This window comes from Carcharhinus amblyrhynchos, chromosome 14, assembly GCF_965287045.1.
Source record: "Carcharhinus amblyrhynchos chromosome 14, sCarAmb.v2.hapA, whole genome shotgun sequence".
NCBI classification, from domain to species: domain Eukaryota; kingdom Metazoa; phylum Chordata; class Chondrichthyes; order Carcharhiniformes; family Carcharhinidae; genus Carcharhinus; species Carcharhinus amblyrhynchos.
In genome coordinates this window covers 207992-221853 of record NC_137337.1, presented here as the reverse complement: position 1 = coordinate 221853, position 13862 = coordinate 207992, and the positions used below count along the sequence as shown (strand labels likewise).

The 13862-nt window shown below is 45.2% G+C and overlaps 1 protein-coding gene across 2 annotated transcripts in view; it reads right to left on the bottom strand.

Moving 5' to 3' along the window:
- Nucleotides 1-13862, bottom strand: part of pomt2 (protein-O-mannosyltransferase 2) — a 215986-nt gene that overhangs the window by 170869 nt on the left and 31255 nt on the right. For both annotated transcript variants that reach the window (XR_013888529.1, XM_080202117.1), the window contains exons 3-5: nt 11433-11537; nt 6939-7047; nt 4709-4817 (exon numbers count right to left, since the gene is read on the bottom strand). Coding sequence is in view for 1 of the 2 variants with exons in the window: in XM_080202117.1 (XP_080058243.1) it covers nt 4709-4817; nt 6939-7047; nt 11433-11537 (323 nt within the window). In the remaining variant the exon portion in view is untranslated. The remainder of the gene's footprint in view (nt 1-4708; nt 4818-6938; nt 7048-11432; nt 11538-13862) is intronic.

Below are 13862 nucleotides of genomic sequence, written 5' to 3'. Positions count from 1 at the left end.
TCCTTGTAAATCTCCTCTGCACCCTCTCAATAGCTTCCACATCCTTCCTGTAGTGAGGCGACCAGAACTGCACATGGTACTCCAAGTGGGGTCTGACAAGGGTCTTATAAAGTTGCATTACCTCCCGACTCCTAAACTCAATCCCTCGATTAATGAAGGCCAGTACACCGTACGCCTTCTTAGCCACAATTTCCACAGATTCAACTCTCAGAATAAAATTCTCCTCCATTTTGGAAGAGAGACCTCTCATTCTTAAACTGTCTCGCCTAGTTCTAGTCTCCCCCACGAGGAAATATATCCCCTTGGTATCCACATTATCAAAGCCTCTCAGGGTTTTCTACGTTTCAATGAGATCCCCTCTTATTCTTCTAAACTCCAAAGGTTATAGGCCCAGCCTGTTCCCCCTGAAACCAAGGGGCCATTTAGCATGGCCAATGAACCTAACCCACACATCTTTGGTCTGAGAGGGGAAACTGGAAGACCCAGAGGAAACACATGCAGATACAGGGAGGACATGCAAACTCCACACAGACAGTGACCCAAGCCAGGAATCGAACTCAGTTCTCTGGAACTCTGAGACAGCAATGTTAACCACTGTGCTACCATGCTGCTATTTCTAATGCAATTATATACTTTTTCAAATAAAGAGGCCAAAGCTGTACACAGTTCTGGGATGTAGTATCACCCAATGCAATGTACAATTCCAGCACATCCATATTCCAGTACTCAACTCCCCTTGTGCTGAAAGTCAACACAATATTTGCTTCCTAATTGCTTGCTGCACCTGAATGCTTTTAGTGAGTCATCACAGAATTGTGATGCACGAAGAGGCCATTTGCTGATCATGTCTGTACCGGCTCTCTGAACGACCATCATGACTTTGTGTCATTCCCTCACGAACAAGGACACTCAGATCTTTTTAGACATCAACACATCCCAACCTTCCACCATTTGGCCTTTCTGCTTTAATCCACAAAGGTGGTAAAACCTTAACCTTATTCACATTACATTCCATTTGCCATATCCTTAACCCCAGAATTAGATTGTCCAGGTTTACATCCTCCTCATAACTCACATTCCCACCTAGTTTCTTCATCAGCAAATTTGAAAATATTATATTTGGTCCTGACATCAAAGTCATTTATATAGATTGTGAACAGCTGTGGTCCCAGCACTGATCCTTATGACACCCCACTAGTAACACCTGCCATCCTGAGAATGTCCTGTTCATTCCTACTTTATTTTTTGTCTGTTAACCAGTTCTCAATATATACGAGTGTATCCTACTAAGCCCATGGACTCTACTGTTTACTAAGCACCTGTGTGGGACCTTTGCTGGTGACACCAAAGTCGGTGGTGTGGTAGATTGTGAGGAAGGGTGTCATAGTTTGCAGGGTGACTTAGACAGGTTGCAGAGCTGGGCCGCGAGGTGGCGGATGGAGTTTAATGCAGAGAAGTGTGAGGTAATTCATTTCGGTAGGAGTAACAGGTGTGTTCAGTATAGGGCTAATGGGAGGACTTTGAATAGTGTGGAGGAGCAGAGGGATCTAGGTGTATGTGTACATAGATCCCTGAAAGTTGGGAATCAAGTAGATAAGGTAGTTAAGAAGGCATACGGTGTCTTGGCGTTTATTGGTAGGGGGATTGAATTTAGGAGTCGCAGCGTCATGTTGCAACTGTACACAACTCTGGTGCGGCCGCACTTGGAGTACTGTGTGCAGTTCTGGTCCCCACATTACAGGAAGGACGTGGAGGCTTTGGAGAGGGTGCACAGGAGGTTTACCAGGATGTTGCCTGGTATGGAGGGGAGGTCATATGAGGAGAGACTGAGGGATTTGGGGTTGTTTTCGCTGGAAAGAAGGCGGCTACGAGGGGATCTTATTGAAACATATAAGATGATTAGAGGTTTAGATAGGGTGGATAGTGATAGCCTTTTTCCTCGGATGGAGAATGCTAGCACGAGGGGGCATGGCTTTAAATTAAGGGGTGGTAGTTATAGGACGGATGTCAGGGGTAGGTTCTTTACCCAGAGGGTGGTGAGGGATTGGAATGCCCTGCCTGCTGCGGTTGTAAATGCGCCTAGTTTGGGGGCGTTTAAGAGATCTGTGGATAGGTTTATGGACGAAAAGGGATTGGTTTAGATTAGTGGGTCAGTGTTTTTTAAAAAAAAACTGGTCGGCGCAACATCGTGGGCCGAAGGGCCTGTTCTGCACTGTAATGTAATGTTCTATGTTTACCAAAATCCTCTGATAGTACAAATACACCACATCTATTGGTTCTCCTTTATCAATGCTACAAGTAACATTCTCAAAAAAGTCCAATGGGTCAAAAATAATTTCCCTTTCATAAATCCATGTTAACTCTGTCCAATTCTGCTTTGATTTTCTAAGTGTATAGTTACCACATCATTTATAACCGATGACAACATTTTCCTACCCCTGACATCCATCTAACAGGTCGTTCAAGCTCAGAGAAGGCTTGAGTGGGGCATAAACACCACCATGGGTTTGTTGGGTCAAATGGCCTGCTTCTGCATCATATTCCTAGATAATATAAATCATCTCTGGTTAAACCAGACTATTTGCAATCTTTGTGTCCTAGTTATCCCCAAGGTTAACTTTCAACTACGTAACTACGTTCGCCTCCACCACCACTGACGGCAGCCGATTCCATTCACTCACCACCCTCTGAGTGAAAAACTTACCCCTAACATCACTTCTGTACTTTCCTCCCCGCACCTTAAACCTGTGTCCTCTCGTAGCGACCATTTCAACCCGGGGAAATAGCCTCTGAGAATCCACCCTATCTATTCCTCTCAACATCTTATAAACCTCTATCAGGTCGCCTCTCAACCTACGTCTCTCCAGGGAAAAGAGACCCAGTTCCCTCAACCTAACTTCATAAGGCATGCCTCCCAGTCCAGGCAACATCCTTGTAAATCTCCTCTGTACCCTTTCAATAGCTTCTACGTCTTTCCTATAGTGAGGCGACCAGAACTGCGCACAGTACTCCAAATGAGGCCTGACAAGGGTCTTATAAAGTTGCAGCATTACCTCCCGATTCCTAAACTCAATCCCTCGATTTATGAAGGCCAGTGCACCATACGCCTTCTTGACCACTTCTTCCACCTGCGAGGCCGATTTAAGAGTCCTGTGGACCCGGACCCCAAGATCCTTCTGCTCCTCAACACTACCAAGACTCCTGCCCTTGATAGTGTACTCATTCATCCCGTTGGTTCTGCCAAAATGGACGACTACGCATTTATCCGCGTTGAAGTCCATCTGCCACTTCTCCGCCCAGTCCTGCATCCTATTTATGTCCTGCTGCAACTTTTGCCATCCTTCCAGACCATCCACAACACCACCGACCTTTTTGTCATCAGCGAACTTACTTACCCATCCTTCCACCTCCTCATCCAGGTCATTTATGAAAATGACAAACAGCAAGGGTCCTAGAACAGATCTTTGGGGCATTCCACTGGTGACTGACCTCCATTCAGAAAAAGACCCATCCACAACCACTCTCTGCCTTCTGCAGGCAAGCCAGTTCTGGATCCACAAGGCTAAAGGCCCTCGGATCCCATGCCCTCTCACCTTCTCAAGAAGTCTTGCATGGGGGACCTTATCAAACGCCTTGCTGAAGTCCATGTACACCACGTCCACGGCACTTCCTTCGTCAATGTGTTCAGTCACATTATCGAAGAACTCAACTAGGCTCGTAAGGCACGACCTGCCCTTGACAAATCCATGCTGACTATTCCTGATCATGTCAAACCTCTCCAAATGGTCGTAAATCTTGTCCCTCAGAAGCCTTTCCATCAGCTTACCAACCACTGAGGTCAGACTCACCGGTCGGTAATTTCCCGAGATTGCTTGAGATTGCTGAGTGGAGCTTGATTAAGGATGCTTGACACGTCAGGTGATATGCCTAGCGATGGTTTTTTTTTGAAAAAACAGAGCATTCCAAGTTTTTAGTTTCATTTCAGTTGCTGCCAGGAGCTGATGGAAGAAGGCAGTGTCTTTCTGTCTCTCTCTCTCTCTAGAGGCATTCTTAAAGTTCCAAGACTGGGGAGCTTCAGGGAATTGATCCAACATTCAGCAAGTATTAAAAAGCTGCAAATCTAACATTGCGTGAACATACTTGTTTTTGTGCCAAATCTGAAAAAGGATGTATCGCTGTGGGGTGGTGCTTAACTTGGAACAACAGAGATAGCTAGCTGTTAGCTGTTATACCGTGTGATGTTATATTTCGTAATGAATACATTTAGGCTAATTCTTTGTGTATATTTTAACTGTGTTCTTCAATAAACTTTGTTTGATAAATGCTTCTGAGTGGGCCACTTGAATCATACCTGGAGTGAAACACCTTATGCTTACCCCATGCCAAAATCAAATGCAAAACTTTGGTTCTGGGCTAACTTCAACAAAAACCTTGGAGTTTCTGACGTGGGTCTGAACATGCCATCGTAACAACCAAATCCATCCCTTTTTCAGCTAATTTCCTGTTGAAACCTCCATCCATGCCTTTGTTACCTTGATACTAAACTATACCAATGCTCTCCTAGCAAGTCTCCAACCTTCAACCCTCCATAAATTCTAAACTATTCCAACTTGGAGCAAGTCCTATTCACTGATCACTCCTGTGCTTGTTGATCTGCAACATTTCCCGGTAAAGCAAATCCTCAACTTTAAAATTCTCATCCTTTTACCTGTCCCTCATGGCATCAAATCTGAGCATGCTCAGCACTGCTCCCAGAATAAAAAACATCAGGATTGGATCCAACAAGATATACTGAGAAATAGTAATGCATCCAGTATCTGTCAACAGAAAAACATGTTACAATAATACATCCAGTAGCTGCCAAAAGAAAGACATGCCAAATCTTTGGAGTTATCACTAATAACAAGCTGAACTGGAACAGCTGCAGGAATATCATGACTATAGGACCAGGGCAAAAACTAGATACACTGCAATGACCAACTCCATAAAATCCCTTCACCATTTTTATAAAGGTTCAAGTCAGGATTATTATTTAATACAACAACAAAGAAGGAGCAGCTCGACACCATCCAGGATCAAGCACTTCACAAAATCAGTTTTGCGTCACTGTTATGGGACTCGAGCAGCAACCTCTCCATCCTCATTTTTTGACTATGGATTATCAGACTAAATTTAGTGTCAAGCTATCAGAAGGGGTAACTGACAGTTATTCAAAAAAAAAGATTTTACATATTAAAGTACCAAAAAGTATTAAGTGCTGAAAGCAATGATTTCATTGTTTTTTTTAAGGTTCATTTCTTTCCCTTTTTAAACTTCATTTACAGGATGTGGGTGGCATTGACTAGGTCAGCATTTTTCTTGTCTATCCCAAGTTGCCTCTCAGAAACTGGTAGTGAACTGCTGCAATCTCAGAGGTGCAGGTGCACCCACAGTGCTGTTAGGGAGGGAATTTCAGGATTTTGACCCAGTGACAGTGAAAGAATGGTGAAATATTTCATACTGGTGAGTGACTTGGAGCAGAACTTCCCAGGTATCTGCTGCTCATGCCCTTCTCGATGGTAGTGGTCATGGGTTTGGAAGGTGTCGGCTAATGAGTCTTGATGAGTTCCTGCAACACATCTTGTAAATGGTATATACAGCTGCCATTTTCATCAGTGTTGGAGGAATTGAATGTTTGTTGAAGGGTAGCAATCAAGGAGACTGGATGCTGTCAAGCTTCTTGAGTGTTGTTTGAGTTGCACTCTTCCAGGCAAGTGGAAAGTATTCCATCACATTCCTGGCTTGTGCCTTATAGATGGTGGGCATTCTTTTTGGGGTGGGGAAGGGGTGGAAGAGGATCAGGAGAATTTCTAACTTGTGACCTATTCTAGTAGCCACAGTATTTGTATAGCTAGTCTATTTCAGTTTATGGTGAATGATAACCCCAGGGTGTCAATAGTGAGGGATTAAGTGATGGAAATGGCATTGAATATCAAGGGGCAATGGTTAGATCTTTTCTTGTTAGGAATGGTCATTGCCTGGCATTGTGTGGCATGAATATTAATTGAATGTTGTCCAGGTGTTGCTGCATTTGGACACAATCACAACAGTGTAGACCATTTGGTTCATCAAGTCTGAACCAACTCAAAACTCACCTGATGAAGGAGCAGCACTCCGAAAGCTCCTGCTACCAAATAAACCTGTTGGACTTTAACCTATTGTTGTGAGACTTCTTAATTTACACATCTTGGACTGTAGAAGGGAACCGGAGAACCCGGAGGAAACCCATACAAACACAGGGAGAGCGTGCAAACTCCACATAGACAGTGGCCCAAGGCCGGAACTGAACCTGGGTTCCTGGCACTGTGAGGCAGCAGTGCTAACCACTGTGTTACCATGTCGCTATGAACTATAAGCTACTTCAGTATCTGAGGAGTCACGAATGGTGCTGACCGTTACGCAGCCATCTACAGACATCTCCACTTTTCACCTTATGATGGGAAAAAGGTCATTGATGGAAGCAGCTGAAGATGGTTGGGCCCAGGACAGCACTTTAAGGAACACTTGCAGTGATAGCCCTTTAATAATTCAAGTCCTGATTTTAATGCCACAGTTTCAGGTAGAATGATTTGCACGTACTTCATTTTACTGTGACTGTCAAAATTTCTTTGCAAAACTGATACTGCATCTTCTGTTGACTCCCCTCCTGATTTAACATTGGTAAATAACAAGATAGGATCAGATGAGTAACATAGCCACATCAAGCACTGTTTCAGATGCAGACAAGTGATAAAAAAAGCCTGAAAGGTGAAATTCTAAGACACTCCCAAGATCTATGTTATTGGTTTATTACATCAAATAAAAGATACATTTGTCACAGCACATACCGCTGTACAACCAAGATTCTTTGAAAAGTCATGTGGCTGTGGACTGTGCAGAAATTTCAGTCAGACACTCACCAAAGATAAGAAGGACAGCAGCAAGCAGTGCAGCAGTAAGTGAACCAGACAGCTCCAATATGATGAGATATGCAAAAGGAACTAGGCAGGACCCAAGGATTGCACAGAGCTGCAGATATTGGAGGGGGAGAGCACAAGACAAAACAAAAACAATTTAGGATGCAAGAAGCAGAAATAACAACTGAACTGTGGAACTAACAGCAACTGATGCATACATTTAAAGAGAATGTCCTTTCAACACAATAAACTATAATATACACTCTTCAGAGAGCATGTAAAGGTCAGCTTTGCACTCACACAGAGCAGAAAAGGCCCTTTGACTCATCGGGTCTGCATCAACAATAATTACCACTACAGGCACGCTAATCCCATTATAAGAACATAAGAAACAGGAGCAGGAGTAGGCCATCTAGCCCTTCGAGCCTGCCCCGCCATTCAGTAAGGTCATGGCTGATCTGTCGTGGCTCAGTTCCACCTTCCCGCCCTCTCCCCATAACCCTTAATCCCCTCTCTTATCAAAAACCCATCAACGGGCGTCTTAAAAATATTTAGCGAGGCAGCCTCCACCACTTCAACGGGCAGAGAATTCCAGAGATTCACCACCCTTTGAGTGAAGAAGTTCCTCCTCAACTCCGTTCTAAACCGCCCCCCTTTTATCTTGAGGCTGTGCCCCCTAGTCCTACAGTCTTTTTTGAGCGGGAAGAGTCTTTCCACCTCTATCCTATCCATCCCATTCATCATCTTATACGTCTCAATGAGATCTCCCCTCATTCTTCTAAACTCCAACGAGTACAAGCCCAGTTTATTCAGCCTCTCCTCATAGCTCAACCCCCTCAACTCCGGTATCAGCATAGTAAACCTCCTCTGCACTCCCTCCAAGGCCAAAATATCTTTGCGCAGGTGTGGCGCCCAAAACTGCACACAGTACTCCAGCTGTGGCCTCACCAATGCCCTATACAGCTGCAGCAAGACCTCCCTACTTTTATATTCAATCCCCCTTGCTATGAAGGCCAGCATCCCATTCGCCTTCCTGACCACCTGCTGCACCTGCAAGCTGGGTTTTTGCGACTCATGCACAAGGATCCCGAGGTCCCTCTGCACCGTCGCCTGCTGCAGTTTTTCGCCCCGTAAGTAATAGTCCTTCCTACCATTCTTCCTACCAAAGTGGACCACCTCACACTTGCCAACATTAAATTCCATTTGCCATTTCCTGGCCCATTCGCCCAGCCTATCTAGATCCTTCTGCAGACTCTCCACACCCTCCGCACAATTTGCCGTTTCCCCCAATCTTGGTGTCATCAGGAAATTTCGACACCCTACACTCGGTTCCCATCATCTATATAAATGGTCAATAGCTGAGGGCCCAGCACCGGCCCCTGGGGCACTCCACTAGTCACCATCCGCCAATCCGAATAGCACCCGTTGACCCCCACTCTCTGCCTCCTATTTGACAACCAATCCTCTATCCACGCTAACACCCTACCCCCAACTCCATGTCCCTCGACCTTCTGCAATAACCTCTTGTGAGGTACTTTGTCAAACGCCTTCTGAAAATCCAGAAAGACCACATCCACCGGCTCTCCTCTATCCACCGCCCTAGACACATCCTCATAGAACTCCAGTAAATTTGTCAGACACGACTTCCCTTTAAATGAAACCGTGCTGCGTCCGTGCAATTGCCTTCAAGATGCCTCGCAATTTCCTCCTTAATGACGGATTCTAACATTTTACCTACCACAGACATTAAACTAACCGGCCTATAATTCCCCGCCTTTTGCCTGGCACCCTTCTTAAACAACGGCGTAACATTAGCCGTTTTCCAATCATCCGGCACTTCCCCGGAATCCAGCAACGTCTGGAAAATAACCACCAAGGCATCCACTATCACCTCCACCATTTCTTTCAGAACCCTCGGATGCATTCCATCCGGTCCTGGGGACTTGTCCACAATCAGACCCTCCAGTCTGTCGAGCACCGCCTTTCTAGTAACAGTAATGTCATTAAGACCCTCCAGTCCTACCACCTTTCCATCGCTAACACCCGGCAAATTATTCACGTCCTCCTCCGTGAAGACAGAAACAAAAAAGTTATTCAATACCTTAGCCATATCCCCATCCCCTACCACTAGGTCCCCTTTCTCATCCTCTAAAGGACCAACATTCACCCTAGCCAGCCTCTTCCTTTTTATATATTTATAAAAACTCTTGCTATCCTTTTTTATATTAAGCGCTAGCCCAGCTTCATAGTTTCTCCTACCCTTCCTTTATCAACTTCTTTGTCAATCTTTGTTGACATTTAAACCTCTCCCAATCCTCTTCTCGCCCACTACTCTTAGCTACTCTAAATTCCTCCGCTTTTAGTTTAACACTTTCCTTCACCTCCTTCGTTATCCACGGCTTATTACCTCTCCTCCTACTATCCTTTTTGACCATCGGAATAAATTTCCGTTGAGCACAAAGAAAGATCTCCTTAAAGATCCTCCACTGCTCCTTAACAGACCCTCCCTCCAACGCGCTCTCCCAGTCCACATTCGCCAATTCTTCTCTCATCCTACCGTATTTCCCTCTATTCAAACAAAGGACGCATGTCCGGGAACCCACTTTCTCCTCCTCCATCTGCACCAGAAACTCCACCATACAATGATCACTCTCCCCAAGAGGATCCTTCACCGCAAGGTCCCTAATTCTACCCGCCTCATTACATAGCACCAGATCCAAGATAGCTCGCTCCCTCGTCGGCTCCAACACACACTGTTCGAGGAAACTATCCCGGCAGCATTCCAAGAACTCTTCCTCGAGCCCCCCACGTCCAACATGGGTCGACCAATCAATATGCAGATTGAAATCCCCCATAACTACGGCCGTCCCATTCCTGCACGCCGCACTTATTTGCGCGTTAACAGCCCGCCCCATCTCCAGATCATTATTCGGGGGCCTATAGACGACACCCACCAGCGTCTTCCTCCCTTTGCTGTTCCTCATCTCCACCCACAACGATTCCACCCTCTGCTCCTTGGCTCCAATATCATCCCTTGCTACCACTGTGATGCTATCCTTAATCAGCAGAGCTACGCCCCCCCTTTTCCCTCATGTCTATCCTTCCTAAACACTTGATAGCCCTGTACATTCAGCTCCCAGTCCCTGTCACCCTGCAGCCACGTCTCTGTAATGGCCACCAGATCGTATCCATTTGTGTCGATCTGCGCCATCAGCTCATCCACTTTATTCCGAATGCTTCGTGCATTCAGATAAAGTGCTTTCATCCCAGCCTTCACCTGGACCCTATTTGCCGCAACGCCACCAACTATACTCACGCCCCCTACTCCCTCTATTATTGGGACATCCTCGGCCTCTTCCCTTACATGTACACTCTCCTTAACTTTAGACCTCGTAAGGTCACCTACCCTCACACCCTCCCCCCCACTAATTAGTTTAAAGCCCTGTCTACAGTCCTCTTTACTCGATTCGCCAGCACTCTGGTCCCAGCACGGTTCAGACCAACCCCATCCCTCCCGAACAGGTCCCACCTACCCCAATACTGGTGCCAATGCCCCATAAATTCAAACCCATTCCTCCCACACCAATCCCTGAGCCAGCCATTCACTTCCTTAATCCTGTCAACCCTACGCCCATCTGCACACGGTTCAGGCAGTAGGCCAGAGATGACCACCTTGTCGGTTCTACTTTTTAATTCCATTCCCAGCTTTTCATACTCCCTCCCCAGATCCTCAGTCTGCATTTTGCTTACGTTGCCGGCACCCACATGTACCACAACGACTGGATTCTCACCCTCCCACTCCAGGTTCCTCTGCAGCCCAGCTGCGACATCCCGTACCCGAGCACCAGGCAGACAACACACCCTTATTGAAACATACAAGATTATTAGAGGTTTAGATAGGGTGGACAGTGATAGCTTTTTTCCTCGGATGGAGAAAGTTAGCGCGAGGGGACATAGCTTTAAATTAAGGGGTGGTAGTTATAGGACGGATGTCAGAGGTAGGTTCTTTACCCAGAGGGTGGTGGGGGAATGGAATGCCCTGCCTGCTGCAGTTGTAGATGCGCCTAGTTTGGGGGTGTTTAAGAGGTCCGTGGATAGGTTTATGGATGGAAAGGGATTGGTTTAGGTTAGAGGGTCATTGCTTTTCTCTTAATTGGTCGGCGCAACATCGTGGGCCGAAGGGCCTGTTCTGCGCTGTAATGTTCTGTGTTCTATTGTGCCACCCCAACTCATGCACCTCTGATGTCCTGTCTAATGCTATTCCCAACATTAGCATCACAGTTAACAATTAAAGCAACAAAGGAGTTCCTCACTAGGTCCAACCTAAGGACCACTGTCTGACATGTGTCATTTCCTCTCTCTCACACAAAGATATTACTATCTTGACTGGTGTATCCTGGCCGTCTTTTGTACCATGAGAACCTTTCTCGATTTTTTTGAAACCATGTTATTTGATAAGTCAATATTTCTCCCACTTCTCCAGCCAATGCTTCTCACCGCTCTCATGCCATAGTAGTGGTGCTGTTCATACTTGTCTCCGGGTTTTTTAAAGGGGAAGGTACCATCATATCCAGTCAGATATCCTGCTAATCCAATTAACATCTAGGAACAGAAAAACACAGAAATTGAATAGAGAAGAGCAGGGGCATAAAATGTAAGAGCCACAAAGTATTAACTGAAAACGATACCCACATCTTGTGCATCTCCATGTCGGTTTCCTGTTTGCTTTTTTATGGGCCCTACGCTTTCCTTAGTTACGCACTTACTCTCAAATGAATTAACAAAAACTCTTTCGGCTCTTCCTGATTTCACTCACCAATATTCTTTCATGCCCTCTTTCCCAATTTCATTTTCAATTTTACCCCTGTACTTTCTATACCCCTCTCAGCTTTGTTGTTTTGAGTTCTTGGTGTCTGACATAAGCTTTCCTCTTCTGCCTTATCTTTGCTCCTTCACATCCAGGGGGCTCTAAATTTGGCCATCCACCCATTTTCTTTGTTGGGGGTATGTTTACTCTAAACTCCTTGAAATGTTTTCTACTGTTCTAGGACTGAATTATCTTCAACTTGCTATTTCCAGTCCACTTTTGCTAAATCACTTAGCTTAGTAAAATTGGTCTTGCCCTAATATAGAACTCCTGTCCCATCTTTGTCCTTTTCCATATTTATGTTAAACTAATGGTCTCCCATTGGCACGCCTTCTAACTATCCAGCTTCATTTTCAAAAATTAGAATTGTGTCCTCTCTTGTTGGATTTGCTACATAGTAGCAAAATAATTCTTTGGATTTGATTTATTATTGTCACATATATTAATTACAGTGAAAAATATTGTTTCTTGCACGCTATACAAAGCATTTTGGCTAAGATCAAGTGTGGTCTCGACATGCTGTGCTTGGTTAAAGTCATTAGGTTATATTTCAGCTTCATTTGAAGCAATTTTTAAAAGCGGCATTTCGGTGTTTTGGCTAAGATGCAAATGAGATCAAGCCTTGGAGGAGGAGCTATACCTACTCCAATCAGCTTGGATCATACAGATCAAGCCCAAGACAGGAGGTGAGAGCCCTGTCTTGTCAGCTTGGATCTGGGCTGTCTCAACTTGATTGGATTGAATTGGAATAAAAACAAAAAAACATACCATACAAGAGAAGGAACAGAGAGAGTGCAGAATGTAGTGTTATAGTCATAGCTGGGTAAAGAGAAAGATCAATTTAATACAAGGTAGGTCCATTCAAAAGTCTGATGGCTGCAGGGAAGAAGCTGATTGGTACCTGTCCTCAGACATTTGTATCTTTTTCCAGACAGAAGGAGGTGGAAGAGAGAATGTCCAGGGTGTGCCGGGTCTGTAATTATGCTGGCTGCATTTCTGAGGCAGTGGGAAGTGTAGACAGGGTCAATGGAGGGGAGGAAGGTTTGCTTGATGGATTGGGCTACATTCTTAGTTTCTTGCGGTCTTGGTCATGGCAGGAACTATACCAAGCTGCAATATATCCAGAAAGGATGCTTTCTATAGCGCATCTTATAGAGGTCTTTAAAATAATGAGGGGCACAGATTAGCTTGATGGTCAATATCTTTTCCCAAAGGTAGGGGAGTCTAAAACTAGAGGGCATAGGTTTAAGGTGAGAGGGGAGAGATACCAAAGTGTCCAAAGGGGCAATTTTTTCACACAGAGGGTGATGAGTGTCTGGACCAAGCCGCCAGAGGTAGTAGTAGAGGTGGGTACAATTTTGTCTCTTAAAAAGCATTCTGACAGTCACATGGGTAAAATGGGTATAGAGGGATATGGGCCGAATGCAGGCAATTGGGATTAGCTTAGGGGTTTAAAAAAAAAAGCGGCATGGACAGGTTGTGCTGAAGGGCCTGTTTCCATGCTGTAAACCTCTACGACTCTATCTTTAAAAAGAGGTGAGAGTCGTAGCGAATTTCCTTAGCCTCCTGGAAAAGTAGAGGTGTTGCTGGGCTTTCTATTGCGTAGGTGTTGGTGTTTTGGACACCTAGAAATCTGAAGCTCTCAATCGTTGCCATCTCATACCCGTTGATGTAGATGGGCATGTCCTCCACTATGCTTCCTGAAATTGATGAATTCTCCTGAATGTACACAAGAATTATTATCTCTCCATTCCTTTCACACAAAAACAATCCCAGTTAGTATTGGAGTTATTTAAATCCCCTATTACTTTCCTTTTAATGGGTTACACCTTAACTGGAAGGGCACAAATACCCTGGCTGGGAGTTTTGCTGGAGTGTTTCGGCAGGGTTTAAACTAGTGTGGCAGCGGGGTGAGGGTCAAAACAGTAGGTCAGTAAGCACTGAGGCTGGGGTCGAGTTGGGGGCCAGGACAAGGCTAGCTAAGAAGAAGAGCATCTGGAGGAGGATGACCTGAGTGGGCCTGGAGGTCTGGAGTGCATCTGCTTCAATGCAAGGAGCGT